The following is a 17,062-nucleotide window of genomic DNA, read 5'->3' on the forward strand; positions in this document are numbered from 1 at the left end:
CTGTGATTATAAAGTGACCTTGAGAGTTTTAAAAGGCGCTTATAAATGAAATGTATTATTATTATTATTATTATTATTATGATTATTATTATTATTATTATTATTACTTTGACTGATGGGCTAACGCGCTAACATGCTACTTCATCAGTCACTGCGCCACTCATGACGCTTAAATGACAGGATACACCAAAAGTCCTTGTTGGATTTGGCAGGCGGTGCTTTTTAATGGATGGGCTGGGGGTGACGTTAGGGTCAAAGGTTATTGTGGGGGTTTGGTTTCCAAGTTCATGCTAAGCTAACTGGTCGATGAAAAGGTTTCTTCAGCCGTCATCTTTGAAAGCGTCGGACGTTTTGCTTCTTATCTAAGAGGCTTGGCATAGCAGAGTCTGGCACCGCCACGTCTGGACAGTAGGGATATATATAGGGCCAAAACTACCGGCAAATTTTAGCTCGCTGACCAAGCCTCTTGGATGAGAAGCAAAACGTTCGACACCTTCAAAGATGACGGTTGAAGAAACCTTTTGTAATAATAATAATAATAATAATAATAATAATAATAATAATAATAATAGTAAAAATAAAAGTAAAAGTGAAAGTAAAAGTGAAAGTAAAAATAAAATAATAACAAAATAAAAATAAAAATAATAAAAAAAAAAATAATAAAAATAAAAAGTAAATAAAAATAAAATAAAAAATAATAATAATAATAAAAATAAAAATAAATGTAATACTTTTCATGGATGGACCACTCCTGTACGACTCAGAGCTTACACAGACGTTAGCTAACTTGTGCATCTTTTCATCAAATTAGTTTTCGCAGCTGTCGGGGTGGGGCGGTTTTTCAAAATAAAACAATGTTCTTGTTTTCAAAGACACCCCCAAAAAATTACCAAAAAAAATGGAGAAAGTTCCAATTTTTGGGGTGAAAACATCAGTTGTGTTTTGTTGTTGACTTTGGACGATGGACCTCGTCGGCCATCTTGAAAGGCAACGCAGCACTTTTTCACGTGCGCGCGACAACAAATGATTACAAAACCAAGCGCTAAAATTAATAATAATAACAATAAAACATTTCATTAACGTTTTCAATGGAATCTAGTAGGAAACACAAATCAATCAAAAAGGGGGTCCGCTTCATTGTTAATTGGTCATGAAGAACTATTCAATCACATCATCACACCTTTTGCCTCTAGAATTCCCCCCCACAATCAATGGACATTTGTGCATCGGAAAAAAAGAGGTAGCCTCTAAAAACGTACAACATTTCGACATATTTGAAGATCAAAAGACGGACGATGGGAAGATGGGAAAAGCAAGCGAAGAAGGAAATGCGCAGAGAAGTCGTCGCTGTGATTGGGTGGCGGGGGTGGATGACCCTTGACCCCTGACCCCCAGCGGACGCGGCGGCTGGGCGGACCTACAGAGATGTCTCGGATCCTCGGCCGGGCCAGTAGAAAGGGGGTCCGTCGTCCGGGTCCATGTCTATTCGAATCTGAGGCAGCGGCTTCAGGGGACTCGTCTCGGGGCTGAAACACATCGATGACATCGACGCTCAAGCAGAAAAAAACACCCCCCAGGTGCCATTTTGAATCGGACGCGGGATTTGAACGGGATCAATGGCGCCTTGTTGACGACGTCCACTTAAAAACATTGTCCAGTCGACTTCTTGTAGGTACGCTACACTATATTATCATTATTATTTGCTAGCTATTAGCTATCTGGCTAGCCAGGTAGCTATCTGGCTGGCTATCTATTCACTATCTAGCTGGCTGGCTATCTAGCCAGGTATCTGTTGGCTATTGATTGGCTAGCCAGCTAGCTAGCTTTCTATCTATTTGAGTTACTTCTGGGATGAGTGAACGCTGGCGCGTGTGGCTGCCGCTGCTCACCAAACAGAAAAAAAAATCAGAAAAACGTATCCTGTAAAGCGACCTTGAGAGTTTTGAAAGGCGCTTATAAATGAAATGTATTATTATTATTATTATTATTATTATTATTATTATTATTATTATTATTATTATTACTAATTTGAAAGCTATTTCAATGCACTTTAATATGGTATTAGAAAATGTGTGATGATTGAAACGTTTTGTCACATCCCGACGATCTCGTCTGCTCGTTTAGCCGTTTGTCACCATGCGACCTCACCGCGGGCCAAAGGTCATCATGCCGCGTGTCAGGATAACAACGGCGCGAGTGTGGCGGGGGGGCCGGCGGCTCCACACCAAGATGGAGAAAAAGGCCTGTTTGTTTGTTGATAGCGCGCGTGACCCCACTGAGCGCAGCTGCTTTCACGCCGTTGCCGAGGCCCACGCGGCAGCCGGCGTTCACTCAACCCGGAAGTTACTGAAATAGATAGAAAGCTAATAGGTATTTAGCTAGCTAGATAGCTAATATGTTTCCTGACTCAAATAGCTAGCTAGATAGATAGATAACTATCTTGCTAGCTAATAGCTAGATAGCTATTTAGCTATCTAGCTAGATAGCCATTTTTGCTTAGCTAGCTATCTAGCTAGATAGCTATTTAGCTAAATAGCTAAAAGCTATCAAGCTAGATAGCTATTAGCTAGCTATATAGTTATCTAGCTAATAGGTATTTAGCTAGCTAGATAGCTACTATGTTTCCTGACTCAAATAGCTAGCTAGATAGATAGATAACTATATCTTGCTAGCTAATAGCTATCTAGCTAGATAGCTATTTAGCTAGATAGCTATTTAGCTATGTAGCTAGATAGCTATTAGCTAGCTATATAGTTATCTAGCTAATAGGTATTTAGCTACTATGTTTCCTGACTCAAATAGCTAGCTAGCTAGATAGATAGCTAATAGCTAGAAAACTAGCTAGCTATTAGCTATATAGCTATCTAGATAGCTAATATGTTTCTTGACTTGACTTGAAGTTTGCATCGGTAAATGAACTTTATCAATTCTTCTTCTTTTCCTTTGGGCTTTTCCCCTCAGGGGTCGCCAATGTCCTCCATCTATCCCGGTTGTGTGCATCCTCTTCTCTCACACCAGCTACCTTCATGTCCTTTCCAGGGCATATCTCCACAGCTCTATTTTCTCCGTTCTCGCTACAGATCGCAATGTCATCTGCAAACATTCTTGTCTAACATCGTCTGTCCGCCTGTCCGTCACCATAGCAACCAAGAAGGGGCTCAGAGCTGACCCCTGGTGGAGTCCCACCTCCACCTTGAATTACCGACAGCGCACCTCACCTCTCCGAGACGCTTCCATACCTCGATGAATATAATAAATGAACATGAATGAATGAATATGATGAATGAACTTGATCAATTGACCTTTTTCATTTAATTGCCCAAATGATTGTTAATACTGCGCTGTAATGTACGCATAAGACTTACGTAGCAAGAATAGAAGAAGTCGATAGCATTGCATGGCTAAGGCGAAGGCCGCGCAAATCGACCCGTCGAGGGTTTCGCGACTGATTCGGTGGCGCTTTAGCGACAAGATGGCCGCCTCTCACCTGGACGAGCAGTTGGCCCGGTAGGAGCGAAGCCGCTCAGCACGAGGTGTGTCGCTCCAGAAAGGCGGCCGACTTCTCTGCTGCCGACGGATAGACAAAAGGTCACATTTAGGTCGCGACCAATGAAAAAATACATGAATACAAATCTGACGCCCACTCCAAACCAACAGAAATGCAATGGTGGCAGTCATGCAACTTGAAAGGACAACCGACACAAGTTGCGTCCATAATTTCTTTGTCAAACGACTTCTACTACTTCTACTACTACTACTAACACCCCTGACACACAATGCATTTTGGGTACTAAATTAAAAATTAGAAGGAAAACAACATAAAAACCGTCATGGTGAATCGCTGTGTGTTGCACCAAGACTACTCTTTGATACTAGTTGACACAAATTCCAAGCAGACAAATCCGCCCATTTCCAATGGAGGTTGGGTGCCATCTTGTGCATTTTCTGGGCGCTACATTGCCGTCCAGACAGCTGGAATTGATACGGGAGGACTTCTTTTATCAATGTCAAACATGTATGCTTTCCTCTTCAGAACTATTTGAATCCTATTTGTAACTGGATGAGTCACAAGAAAGCATCTTTTTCCCAATCTGAACTCTCTGAAGCCATTGTTTTGATTCTGGAGCAAGGCAGTTTGTGAAGAAGTATCATGACAGGTGATGGGAGCTTTCTGAACCTAGCCAGTTTTTAGCTCATTAGCGGCAGTTTTGGGCCACTTTTTGTCATTTTGATTGGTGTTTTGCATTTGACTCAAAATATCAGCCTGCGTGCGTCTTTTGGCCATTTTAGACGCTATGAAATGTGGTGTCGGTTGTCCTTTTCAAACGTCGCACATGATGAAAGAAAGGGTGCGCGCCATCAAAGAAGAAACAGTCAGGACATCCAAAGAGGAGACGACAAAAGAAGGTGTGTTAGTGTCGCCAAAATGGCCGGCCGACAAAGAGTTGAGCAAAAAGCAAGCGGAGGAAGACAACCAAAGTGCAGGTGTCGCCGTCACCCGGCCGGGCGATCCGGGCGTCTTCTACTCACTGTCGGAGGCCTCGGTGCCTAAGAAGGGTTCCTGCTCCATCATGTCCATAGGAATTTTAATGCTGGCCACGTTGTCATTGTACGCAAAGTCCGACTGTTGGAGACACGCAAAGACAACACCAACGCACACGCAGAGAGACAAAGAAAACGCCTCGTAAGGGGCCTTTTCGTTTCTCTGTTGCCCCCAAAGGCCAGTTTTTCTGTGGGTGAGCAGCGGCAGCCACACGCGCCACTCAACCCGGAGGTAACTCAGATAGAAAGCTATCCAGCTAAAAGATTGCCAATAGATAGCTAATAGATAGACAGCTAGCTTTGTACCCATAAAACTAATAGATAGCCAGCTAGATAGCTAGCGAGCCAACCAGATAGCCAATAAATAGCTAATAGATAGCTAATAGATAGACAGCTAGCTAGGTAGCCGTATAACTAATAGATATCCAGCTAGATAGCTAGCAAGCTAGCTAATAGATAGTCAATAAATAGCTAATAGATCGACAGCTAGCTAGGTACCCATATAACTAATAGATAGCCAGCTAGATAGCTAGCGAGCCAACCAGATAGCTAATGTATAGCCAATCGATAGGTAATAGATAGACAGCTAACTAGGTAGCCGTATAACTAATAGAGAGCCAGCTAGATAACTAGTGAGCCAACCAGATAGCTAATAGATAGAGAGCTAGCTAGCTAGACTTATAATGAATAAATAGGTAGCGAGCGAGCCATATAGCTAATAGAAAGCAAATAGCTATCCAGCGAGGTAGCTAGCTAGATAGCCAGCCAAGTAGTAATCCTAATAATCAACCAAATCGGGTCAAACGCGGGCGAAGCGCCCTTACGTCATCGGCGTCGCTGTCGTCGCCGATGTGCTTCTTCTTCTTCTTCTTGTCGTCCTCCTTCTTCTTCTTGTCCTTCTCGGGGATGACGTCATCCAGGAAGCTCAGGTCGTGCTGCGAGAACATGTAGTCCATGGCCTTGCGCACCGCCACCAGCGCCAGGATCTGCAAACAGGGCGGTGCGCGATGGCGAAGGGTGGCGGACGGGTGACGGACGGGTGACGGACGGGTGGCGGACGGGTGACGGACGGCGCCCCCCACAGCTAGCCCTCACCATGACGGGGAAGACGATGGCGGCCACGGTGGACTTGAGGATCCAGAGCAGGGCCAAGCAGAGCGCCTGGACGAAGGTGAACAGGTGCACCTTCCTGAGCGGCACGTGGCGCAGGTACACCAGGTCGGGCTGGTGCTTGGCGGGCATCAGCAGCAGCTTCAGGCGGTCCATGAACTGCGCGCGCGCATAAAGCGGACGCGTGAGTGAGCCGTCCCCCCGGCGGGCCAAAAGGGGGCGACGGGCGGCGAAGGAAGGGCCACCTGGACGCCGTTGAGCGAGGCCACGCCCATGTACAGGAAGACGCCGTACAGCACCGGCATGGGGATGAACTGCCGGGGAACACAGACGGTAAGCGCTGAGCCGGCGAAGGCCACCGCCCGTCACCCACCTTCAAGATGGGCGCCATGAAGACCGACAGCCCGGTCAGGATGAACACGCACACGCCCGTCACCCTCTGCTCCCTGCAAACACGTCGAGGGCTCAGGTGGACCCGGATCCGGACCCGAACCCAAACCCGAACCCGAACCGGCAAGCTGACCTGACGCCCAAGAACTTGGGCTGCTCTCCGGGCGCCGAGGTCTCCGTCTCCATCTTCAGGCTGTCGATGTGCGCGATGGAGATGACGGTGGCCGCCACGTACCAGGGCAGCCCCATGAAGGAGCACACCACCATCAGCACGGCCACCCAGAACAGGTCCAGGTGGTAGCCGGCCCCTTTCTGGAGGACCGCACAGATGCCCACCGTCGGACCCAGAACCCGGGAGGACGGCAGGACGGCGGCGGTGCGGGGCGGGGGGCACCTTGAGCTTGTGCTCCTTCCTGTTGACGATGACGGCGGTGATCTGCTGGTCCATGAAGATCAAGATGGTGACCAGCAGGGCGGGCAGCGCCGAGGCCGCCAGCACCCACCAGGGGTTGCCCCCGAAGGGCGGCACGAACCAGCCCCGCAGGGGACTGGTGGGCTGAGGGAAGAAACCCACCCCCCCCCCGGTTGGCGTCACGGCGGCGGCGGTGGGACGGCACGGCGGTCCCGCCTCACCTTGAACTCCGTAGGCACCATCAGTTTTGGCGTATCCACGCCGACCAGCGCGTCCACGCCGCAGAAGATGAGGATGGTCAGGATGATGGCAAAGTCGCTGATGAGTTTCCTGACCTGCGGGGTGGCGGGCGGTCAAGACCCCCGACGGCGAGGCGGTCCGGCGGCGCGGCGCGGCGGCGGCCGACTCACGGCGGTGGGGAAGAAGGGGCTGAACTTGAACTTCTTGAGGGCCATGGAGCAGGCGTAGGTGCCGAAGAACAGGATGACGGACATCAGGGCGATGTCGGGCACAAAGTGGCACGCCTTGCCCACCAGCTCGCCGCCGTACTTGGAGCAGTCGCTGCGGCTCAGGGACGACCAGCTGGCGTTGGCCGGCTGGGCGACCACGCGTTAGGACACTACGCTTTATTCATTAAACATCAAATAAGGTCTATTTTCTCTCGTTTTCGGACTTACAGTAAAGTCTGGTTATATCGATATTCAAGGGAGTCGGAAAAAATATCGATATAACCGGGACTATCGATATATCCCATATCGATATAACCAGACTTTACTGTATTTTGTTGAAAATTATATTTTAGGGGGACCTGAGAACGGATTATTCTCATTTTCATGGTTTCCCATGGGAAATAAATGTTTGGAAGACAAACTTTTCACCTTATACACACCAATTAAGTTCGTAAGCTTAGGTAACACTGTATTTCGCCAGCTAGCTTCTATCTGGCGTGTGTGATTGCCGCTGCTCACCCACAGAAAAACTTATTCACTGACTGAAAAGTGACCTTGAGAGTTTTGAAAGGTGCTTACAAATACAATGTATTATTATTATTATTATTAATTTTATTATTACTATTATTATTGTTACTATTACTAATTTCATCTGTGCTGTATGTCATGCATATTAGCATATTTGACAATAAAGCTGACTTTGAGTAATAGTACTAGTACCAGTACTAGTATTGTTACTATTACTAACACTATTACTAGCACTAGTACCAGTACTAGCAATAGAACGAGCAATACAACTAGTGTCACTAATAGTGCCAGTACTAGTACTATTACTCGCACTAGTACCAGTACTAGCAATAGTATTAGTACTAGTAATAGTACTAGTGCCAGAAATAGTACTATTACTATTACTAGCACTATTAATAGTACTAGTGCTAGTACTAGTACAAGCGCTAATGCTAGTGCTGTTACCATTACTAGTACTGATACTATTATTATTATTAATATTATTAGTATTAATATGATTATAAATATTATTATTATTACAATTATTTTACTATTACTAGTACTAGCAAGATTAATAGTAATAGTACTAGTATTAGTATTATTACTAGCACCATTACTGGTATTTGCGATACTTAGAGTACTTGCAATATTTCTAATAATTTAATTCTAATAATAATTTCTCCACTGCGAGACTAATCCAATCCAAGAGTACTAGAACTAGTACTAGCAATAGCACTAGCACTGGCACTATTCCACTTACTATTCCTAGCGCCCACCCGTTCCCCGAGCGGACCCGAGACCTACCAGGTCCGTGTTGTTCCAGAACCAGACGGACGTGCCTTCCAAAGGGTCGCCCGCAAACTGGGAGTTGTTTTCTGCCGGCGAGCAAAGAAAAGCGGTGGAAAAGGCCACCACCCGGGACGGCGGGCGTGTTTGAGCTCACCCAGCACGGCGGGCGCCATGCACAGGCAGTCGTACTCGGTGACCCGCTCCGCCCGGAAGTCCGCGTTGATGGGGTAGTGGTGGGCCAGCTTGATCATCTTCTTGAAGGCGTCGTAGATGAAGATGAAGCTGATGAGCGCCGAGAAGCCTTCCTCGGTGAAGCGCGTGAAGTACTTGACCAGGTAGCTAGCGTCCGTGGCTACCAGCAGCAGGCACATGAACGCCGACCACAAGCCGATCCACAGGCGGAACTCCAGGTAGTTGAATTCGTTGTCCCTGAACACGCCGCAGCCAATCAGCGCCCAGAGAAATAACGCCTACCCGGACGCCCGTGGCGGGCGTGCAACTTTTGCCAAAGTAAGTCACGTTTTTTTGTGTTGTTCTAAAAGCATGAAGTTGGGCCAGGCAACTTTTCAGAGTTGCCTGCCCCGGTGTACGCTAACTTTTTCTCAGGAGTTTCGGACAGCGGCATTGACACTGACTTGCTGAAGTTGAAGAGGAGGCGTTCAAAGACCAGGACGGGCCCCGTGCTGCTCAGGATGGTCAGCGGCTGGCCGGACAGCAGGCAGAAGACGCCGCCGGCGATGGCCGTGCCCAGGAAGCTCTCCAGGACGCCCTGCGAGGCACAGCCGCCCCGCCCCGCTCCGGAATCCGGGGTGGGTCAAAGGGCGACGGCGCCTCCCGCTTCTCACCTGCATGTTCTCCGTGGCGTCGCCCAGCAGGCCGCCGAAGGTGATGGCGTTGGTGACGGTGCCCAGGTAGATGAACAAGATGGCCGACAGCGCCTGGATGTGGAAGGCGTCCGTCACGTCGCTCAGCAGGAAGGGAACCTTGCGCTTGATGTCCAGAAGCAGGCCGCCGCAAAACCTGAAAGCAGCAGTGACGGGAATCGCCCATTCGTTTGGCCCGGCTCACTCAAAACATCCGGCTCTCAAATGGCTCTCAAATGGCTCTCAAATGGCTCCTCGCTTTGTTTGTTGTATCATTAACTACAAAAGAATCATGTATAATTATGTTAAAAAAAAAAAAAACAATTAACTCATGTACAAAAATACACTATATCAAATATTTTCTATTGATATGGCTTTATGTATATGTGCATCGTAGTGATGGGATTTGCGGCTCTTTTCAGAGAGCCCAATCTTTTGCTCGGCTCGGCTCTTTTTTTTGCTTCTTAAATTAATTAACTACCAAAAATCATGTGAAAAAGAATTACTCATGTAAAAAATACACTACATCAAATATTTGTATTGATATGGCTTGATTTCTATGTGCACAAAGTTAGCGAATGCTAACTTTGACTTTCCCTGTGGTGACTCTGGACTGATAATCAGCTGTCACTCATTTGATTTTCATATTCATAATGCTATCATAACAACTAGTAAAAAATATCATCATCATGAATAATAATAACCGCAGAATGTGATAATGCGTCCCACCTGCCCGTCTTCTGCAGCTCCTCGCCGGCGCCGTGCCCGCCTCCCCCGGGGCCGCCGTCGTGGGGGGCGTCGCCGTTCATCGGGAAGTCGGTGCCGGCGTACATGTTTTTCCTGTCACCAAGAGTCACGGTTGGACAAAAAAGGGGTCGCCGGTCTCAACGCCAAAGCGACAACGTCGGCCATTGGGGAAGAACGGCGAGCGGCAAAACGTTGGCGAGGACCTTTTGTCCGAGGACGGCAGCGTTTTGGGCGGCTCGATCCGGATGGCGGGATCCCACTCGCCGGGGGGCAGCACGATCACCTCGTCCAAGAACTCGTCGATGCCCGCCAGGAGGTCCTGCCGGTCTTTGGCCTTGTAGGCGATGTCGTGGAACACCTGCGGTGGAGGGGGGGGGGGGGGGGACCCTTACGTGACCAACGTTCCTTCCGAGTGTCGTTGGAACGTCCGGCAGGTCGAGCCGGAACGCTAACGAGCGCAAAACCTGCAGTGCCACCTGCGGCCCCACTCAACTCAAATCCCTCCCAGCCCTGCCCCCCCTACCCCTTTCCACTGCCACACTCACCAACACTGAGTAAACGCTACACGCTGTACTATCATCCTGAACTCGAATTTTTACCCTTTTACTGCACGAGCTCACCTCAACCGTTTTTGTTTTTGCATGACTACACTACGTCACTTGACAAACGTCACTACCTCATTTTACAAACGAAACTACGCCAATTGACAAACGTCACTACGTCACTTGACAAACGTCACTACGTCACTTGACATTGACAATCTACCTGTATCGTCTGCTGTCAATTGTCTGTCTTTTGTAGCCACATTCTAAGTGCCTTGCACGCTGGGTCCGAGAGGACAGTCATTTCATCTGCTAAAGCTAGCTAGCTTTCTATCTGAGTTACTTCCGGGTTGAGTGAAGGTCTAGCTAGCTATCGGTGAGCTATCTATTAGCTAGCTAGCTTTCTACCCGAGTTACTTAGCTATCTCTTAGCTGTCTATTAGCTAGCTAGCTTTCTACCTGAGTTACTTCTGGGTTGAGTGAAGGGCTGGTTAGCTATCTGTTAACGATCTATTAGCTAGCTTTCTATCTGAGTTACTTCCGGGTTGAGTGAAGGTTTAGCTAGCTACCTGTTAGCTACCTATTAGCTAGATAGCTTTCTATCTGAATTACTTCTGGGTTGAGTGAAGGCCGAGCTAGCTATCTGTAAACTATTTATTAGCTAGCTAGCTTTCTATCTGAGTTACTTCCGGGTTGAGTGAAGGCCTAGCTAGTTATCTATCTGAGTGACTTCCGGGTTGAGTGAGGGTCTAGCTAGCTATCTGTTAGCTATCTATTAGCTATCTAAGCTTTCTACCCGAGTTACTTAGCTATCTATTAGCTATCAATTAGCTGTCTATTAGCTGTCCATTAGCTAGCTGTCTTCCTGAGTTATTTCCGGGTTGAGTGAAGGCCTGGCTAGCTATCTGTTAGCTGTCTATTAGTTAGCTAGCTTTCTATCCGAGTTACATCTGGGTTGGGTGAAGGGCTGGCTAGCTATCCGTTAGCGATCTATTAGCTAAGGACCATTGGCCGTCTGCCCCACCTCGTCCGACATCAGCGTGGCGATGGCTCGTCCGATCTCGTGGTAGGACTTGGCTTTCCCTTTGGGTCCCAGCAGGATGAAGAGAAATCTGCAAAGCGTCGAGCAGAAGGCCATTTTGGATTAGCCCGACGGACGCACGTCAGCGAGTTCCCGTCGGACGGACCTGGTGGGAACGGGAACTTCGGTCAGGGCGCCCAGCATGACGGCCTGCTGCAGGCGCACAAAGGCCACCAAGGGGGCGTCCAGGTAGTCCACCTCGCCCACCAGCACGTTGGAGGCCTCGGCGTCACGGGGCAACTTCTTCATGAACTTGTTCCTCAGCTAACGGACAAAGCAGAACATCCCCTTCGTCACTCACATTTTCTGTTTTTGCTGCAACCGCTCGTGAATTGGAGCACATTTTTTCATCAAGCAGGCGATTGTTCTGAGCGATTGCCCCTTTTCAATATGCCAGCACAGTTTTTGATTTCGGTTCCATTTGACTGTCATCGCTGGACAGCCATTGTGCTTTTTTTGCGCCGGTCGTAGGCAACATTTTCACAGCTCAAAAAGGTCGGTGCTGTTGGACAGAAAAGGAGCGTATGTGGAAGGGTCGCGGCTTGGAATTGAAGCGGATTGACGTGGGACGGGAGATGTGAGACAATCTCTTTCGCCAATGGATGCTACAGCTTGGTGTTTGCCTTCAACATTTAGCTTGTAGCGGACTTGTGCAGGTTTTCACCGCGACGTCCCTGATCCACTGGTGAAAAGGATGCTTTGATCCTCATTACTTTCTTCTAGAAATGCTTCATACGACAAAGGGGCTGAAAGATTGAATGACTCTCTGTGTGTTTGTGTTATATTATTTGTTATTTAGCCGCAGGGAGCAGAGAACGACTCCCTGCGGCTACACTGATTGTTCCTATTGTCTTGACTGACGACTGGCCTGATTGCCCATTTGTTTATGTTGTTATTTTGTCACAAGAGTTGTCTATTGCGATCGAAAGTCAGAATGTGGTGGACTTCTTATCTGAAAACAACGGCATTTGTCTTGGCCATAAATGGGAGGAGCCATCAAGGAAAACGGCGAGCCGCCAGCTCCTAACGGCTCACTTGCTCCTATTTGTTTAGCATTTGCCCTAATGGACTTCCTAATATTGAAAGTTGAGCGCCGCTGGGTTCAAGGTCGCCCAGCGGCTTGATTGCGCCACGCCGACACAATTAGGACGGACGGAGACAATGTTATCGGCCTTGTCACGTCCGACTTATCTTCAAAAGCGCCGTTTGCCCGCCCTCCCGAGTGACTATCGCAATCCGGCTAATCAGAGGCTACCGTCCGTCCAAACCTCCGCCAAGGCCAAACAACGACGACTTGTACTCGCGTTTTGGAGATATGGCAGCGTCCGTCGGCACGTGTCTGACTTTGACTTGCCTTTTCAACCCACAAACGCTTTCCGTGTTCACAATTGAAGGAAATACAGTGATACCTTGCTTTACGAACTTAATTGGTTCCCAGACAGAGTGTGTAAGGCGAAAAGTGTGTATCCCAAAAAGTAATTTCCCATAGGAAACCATTAAAATGAGAACAATCCATTCTCAGGTCCCCAGAAAACATCATTTTCTACTCAATAAAACTACATAAAATAGACTGTAAATATCTAGCTACCTAGCTAGCTAGATATTTACTATCTATTAGCTATCTGGCTGGCTAGCTATCTAGCCAGCTATCTATTAGTTAGCTAGCTAACTTTCTACCTATTTGAGTTATTCAACTATCGAGCTAACTACCTATGAGTTATCTATTGGCTATCTAGCTATTAGTTATCTATTAGCTAGCAAGCTAACTTTCTACCTATTTGAGTTATTCAACTATCTAGCTAACTATCTATGAGTTATCTATTAGCTATCTAGCTAACTTTCTATCTATTTTAGTCACTTCCGGGTTGAGTGAAGGTCTAGCTAGCTATCTGTTAGTGATCTATTAGCTAGCTAACTTTCTATCCAAGTTACTTCCGGGTTGAGTGAACGCCGGCGCGTGTGGCTGCCGCTGCTCACCCACAGAAAATTATATTATTATTATTTGTTTTCAATGACTGGATGAGCGCGCAGAATGGAGTGTTTGTTGGGAGTTATGTTTGTGCAGGTGCTTGGGGTCAAGGGGTCAGGTGGTTCTCATCACACAGGAGAAGTGAAAGAGTCCAGCATGAGCGAGGCTGTATGGAGGAGGTGAAATGCTGCTTGACGGGGGACGCAACTGGAGATATCTTCACTTCACCCCGACAAAGCGGAGGACCATATCACAGACCAGTGAAGGAGAGGGATCCAATCAACTGTTGATTTCTTTGTTTGAGACTAATTTCAAAATGCATTTTAAAACTGGGCTTTTGTCTCGCCAGCGAATTTGAGGGCACGCGAATATTTTCTGTGTCGAAGACCCACAATTGTGTATTAGATCAATTTGTTAGGACTAAATCATCTCTGAGTAACTTGCTGGCTTCGTTGGTGAAACGCGCCAATTGGTAGGTTAAAACGTTGCGCAATAAAGTCAATATTTCATGTCGCGGATGCGCACAAGCCAGCAATTTCAAAAAGGGAGGTTTGCAATGTTGTGGGGGTGAACAGAGCCGCGGGAAAGGACACACGGGACATCCGTTGTCACTTACCTGGTCTTTCTCCGGCTTGTCCGAGATGTCGTTGAGGCTGCTGGAGTTCAGGTTCCGGTGGGCGGTGGTGGTGGGACTATCTGATTAAGACACAGTTGGACAATGAGGAGTCCAGCTGGCAGAACTTCCACCAAGGAGCTTGGGGGGGGGGGGGGTAGGGAGCTGGGTTTGAATCATACAACCTATCTCCCACTCCCAAAAAAACACCACAGAAGAACCAGCAAACCACCACCAAGACGTCACGCAGACCTGACCAACTACTCACGAGGACACTTGTGTTGTGCCCTAGCGATGTCTGGAGAATATTTGATTTAACGGTTAGCATTGACTTTGCTATTCGCCAAAGAGAAGGTCACCTAAACATTGTGGTTAACGACGCCTTTGTGGGTGTGACCCAGCGTGTTTCCGCAGCTATGTTGAGTGTTAAGACGCTAAGATGCGGCATCAAAGGTTGATTGTAGCAAGCTAACTAGTCGGCGACTTCCATGTTAAACATGCTCAAATATTAGAAAAAAATCATTCCAACGTTAGTGACACTCATCGGACACCACGTTCGCTATGCCAAAAATTGTGTGAACTCCGCCAAGGCCAAACCACCTGAAATGACCTGAAACAGACCTGACACAGACCTGAAAGAGACCTGAAACAGTCATGAAATACACCTGAAACAGACCTGACACAGACCTGAAACAGACCTGAAACAGACCCGAAACAGACCCGAAACAGACCTGAAACATACCTGAAAGAGACCTGAAACAGACCTGAAACAGACCTGAAACTGACCTGAAACGGACCTGAAACAGACCTGAAACAGACCTGAGACAGACTTGAAACAGACATGAAACAGACCTGAGACAGACCTGAAACTGACCTGAAACAGACCTAAAACAGACCTGAAACAGATCTGAGACAGACCTGAAACAGTCCTGAAACTGACCTGAAACAGACCTGAAACTGACCTGAAACAGACCTGAAACAGACCTAAAACAGACCTGAAACAGACCTGAAAGGACCTGAAAGGACGTGAAAGGAACTGAGGGCTAACTATCTTCCAAAGAGCCCTTGCTTCGCTAGACATGGAGGCTAACTGTTTACGTAGCAGCAAACTAGCTATCCCAGGAAGGCTGTCAACTCACAAGCGTACCAGAAGAAAAAAATACAGTGATACCTCAGTTTACGAACTTAATTGGTTCCCAGAAAGTGTGTGTAAGGCGAAAGGTTTGTCTTCCAAACATTAATTTCCCATAAGAAACCATTAAAATGAGAATAATCCATTCCCAGGTCCCCAGACAACATCATTTTCGACTAAATAAGCCTTAAACTAGACAAAATACAGTGATACATCAGCTTACGAACTTAATTGGTTTCCAGAATGTGTAAGGCGAAAAGTTCATCTTTCAAACATTTCTTTCCCATAAGAAACCATTAAAATAAGAACAATCCGTTCCCAGTCCCTATAAAACATAATTTTCGACTAAATAAGCCTTACAAGTACACAAAATAGACCTTATTTTATGTATAATAAATGTGCTATTGTATTGTGATGAAAGAAATAAAGTCGTTTTATTGACCTTTATGATGGCCGTTGATGTCGTTGCCTCTTGATGATATCCGAGTGAAGTTGCCGTGCTTTCTGGGCGATCATACCCTCACTCACACGGTCCCCTGCTAGCTGCTTTTCATTAATCCAAATCAACACAAGTGTTTCAACCTCTTCTAATGCCTGAGCCCGTTGGTTAGACACCACGGAAACACCCTTGGCCACACGTAGCAATGGTGGACTTAGCATACTGGTACTGGGACGCTAAGTCACACTAACCCACACGATGATCTCCTTTTTTTCTGCTCGACCGCCATCTTCTTTTGTGTCCTCTTCGGCTGAACACGAGCCTGTGATGGGGTCCTTTTTGGTCCCATAATAGCAAAAGGACTACAATCGATAACAAACCACGTCTGCACTCAAAGAAAGGGGGTGCCGAAAACTAGTCCGCCAGCCACCGTGGCGCCGCGTGGTTTAGTTCATCGGCCAAAAACTAGTTGGTCAGCCGAGACTATATGCTCGCGAGGCGAAACGTTTGCGAGCTAAAGTGTTTGCAAGCGGAGGTACGACTGTGTTCGGCCAACGGTTAGGCAGCTACGCCAAAGGCTACTCAGAGGCTAGGCTAGGCGGAGGTGGCGCAAGTCCGCTTGAGTGTCCAAAAGGGTGCGATTGGCGCCCGGCGACCCGACTCGTTGTGTGACTTACTGAGCCAATCCATGCTGGCGCTCCTCGGACTCTGCAAGTCCTCCGTCGAGATGCCGCTCGACAGGCACGTCACGGAGGTCTCCAGAGGACTACGGCCTTGGTTTAGTATGCGCGTTTGTTTTAGTAGCAGGTTAGCGATCCGGTCCACAACAGAGATGACGGAGGGGGAGGGGAATCGGGGAAAGAGAAGCCACACACCCAGAAAGTGAAAAGTCAGCCCAGCTAGCCAAAAGTGGTCCATGAGCCTAATCAAGTCAACGACATGCTACGTTGGAACTTCCAAAGCCGCCGTTCCCTCATTCACTGCCACTTGAAACGCGTGCCTTCGTTTCGCATACCAGACTCAATTATATACTATTATAGCTAGCTGGCTATTAGCTGTATAGCTGGCTGGCTGTTGGCTATATGTCTATCTATTAGCTATTTATTAGCTAGCTAGCTTTCTATCCATTTGACTTACTTCTGGGGTGAGTGAACGCTGGCCCGTGTGGCTGCCGCTGCTCACCCACTAGATCCATTTGATTTCTAAGCGCCTTTCAAAACTCTCAAGGTCACTTTCCAGTCACAGGATCAGTTTTTCTGTGGGAAGTAACTCGGATAGAAAGCTAGCTAGTCCAGAATAACTCAAATAGCTAATAGATAACTGTACTTTTGTCTATTCACTAGCTATTAGCTATCTATTCACTACCTAATAGCTAATATTCGCTAACTAGTGGCTATCTATTTGCTAGCTAATAGCTAATATTCACTAGCTACTAGCTATCTTTTCGCTACCAAATACCTAATATTCGCTAACTAGT

The 17,062-nt window shown here is 47.3% G+C and overlaps 1 protein-coding gene across 5 annotated transcripts in view; it reads right to left on the bottom strand.

The window, feature by feature from the left end:
- Nucleotides 1-17,062, bottom strand: part of slc4a4a (solute carrier family 4 member 4a) — a 41,429-nt gene continuing 24,367 nt past the window's right edge. Inside the window, exons 8-28 of one of the 5 annotated variants that reach the window (XM_088995357.1) lie at nucleotides 16,263-16,358; nucleotides 14,018-14,097; nucleotides 11,539-11,696; nucleotides 11,376-11,463; nucleotides 10,013-10,167; nucleotides 9,792-9,902; nucleotides 9,045-9,219; nucleotides 8,835-8,968; nucleotides 8,354-8,628; nucleotides 8,215-8,285; nucleotides 6,865-7,050; nucleotides 6,676-6,789; nucleotides 6,437-6,598; nucleotides 6,176-6,354; nucleotides 6,026-6,098; nucleotides 5,898-5,966; nucleotides 5,638-5,811; nucleotides 5,367-5,528; nucleotides 4,531-4,624; nucleotides 3,488-3,564; nucleotides 1-1,526 (exon numbers count right to left, since the gene is read on the bottom strand). In XM_088995357.1, the coding sequence (XP_088851483.1) occupies nucleotides 3,524-3,564; nucleotides 4,531-4,624; nucleotides 5,367-5,528; nucleotides 5,638-5,811; nucleotides 5,898-5,966; nucleotides 6,026-6,098; nucleotides 6,176-6,354; nucleotides 6,437-6,598; nucleotides 6,676-6,789; nucleotides 6,865-7,050; nucleotides 8,215-8,285; nucleotides 8,354-8,628; nucleotides 8,835-8,968; nucleotides 9,045-9,219; nucleotides 9,792-9,902; nucleotides 10,013-10,167; nucleotides 11,376-11,463; nucleotides 11,539-11,696; nucleotides 14,018-14,097; nucleotides 16,263-16,358 (2,597 nt within the window). In that variant the 3' untranslated portion in view covers nucleotides 1-1,526; nucleotides 3,488-3,523. Of the gene's footprint in view, nucleotides 1,527-3,487; nucleotides 3,568-4,530; nucleotides 4,625-5,366; nucleotides 5,529-5,637; nucleotides 5,812-5,897; nucleotides 5,967-6,025; nucleotides 6,099-6,175; nucleotides 6,355-6,436; nucleotides 6,599-6,675; nucleotides 6,790-6,864; nucleotides 7,051-8,214; nucleotides 8,286-8,353; nucleotides 8,629-8,834; nucleotides 8,969-9,044; nucleotides 9,220-9,791; nucleotides 9,903-10,012; nucleotides 10,168-11,375; nucleotides 11,464-11,538; nucleotides 11,697-14,017; nucleotides 14,098-16,262; nucleotides 16,359-17,062 lie in introns of all 5 variants that reach the window. The other 4 variants (XM_088995356.1, XM_088995355.1, XM_088995360.1 and 1 more) reach the window with 4 other exon arrangements.

The sequence above is a fragment of the Hippocampus bargibanti genome, linkage group LG04 (assembly GCF_051943395.1).
Source record: "Hippocampus bargibanti isolate YZ-2025 linkage group LG04, ASM5194339v1, whole genome shotgun sequence".
Lineage (NCBI taxonomy): Eukaryota > Metazoa > Chordata > Actinopteri > Syngnathiformes > Syngnathidae > Hippocampus > Hippocampus bargibanti.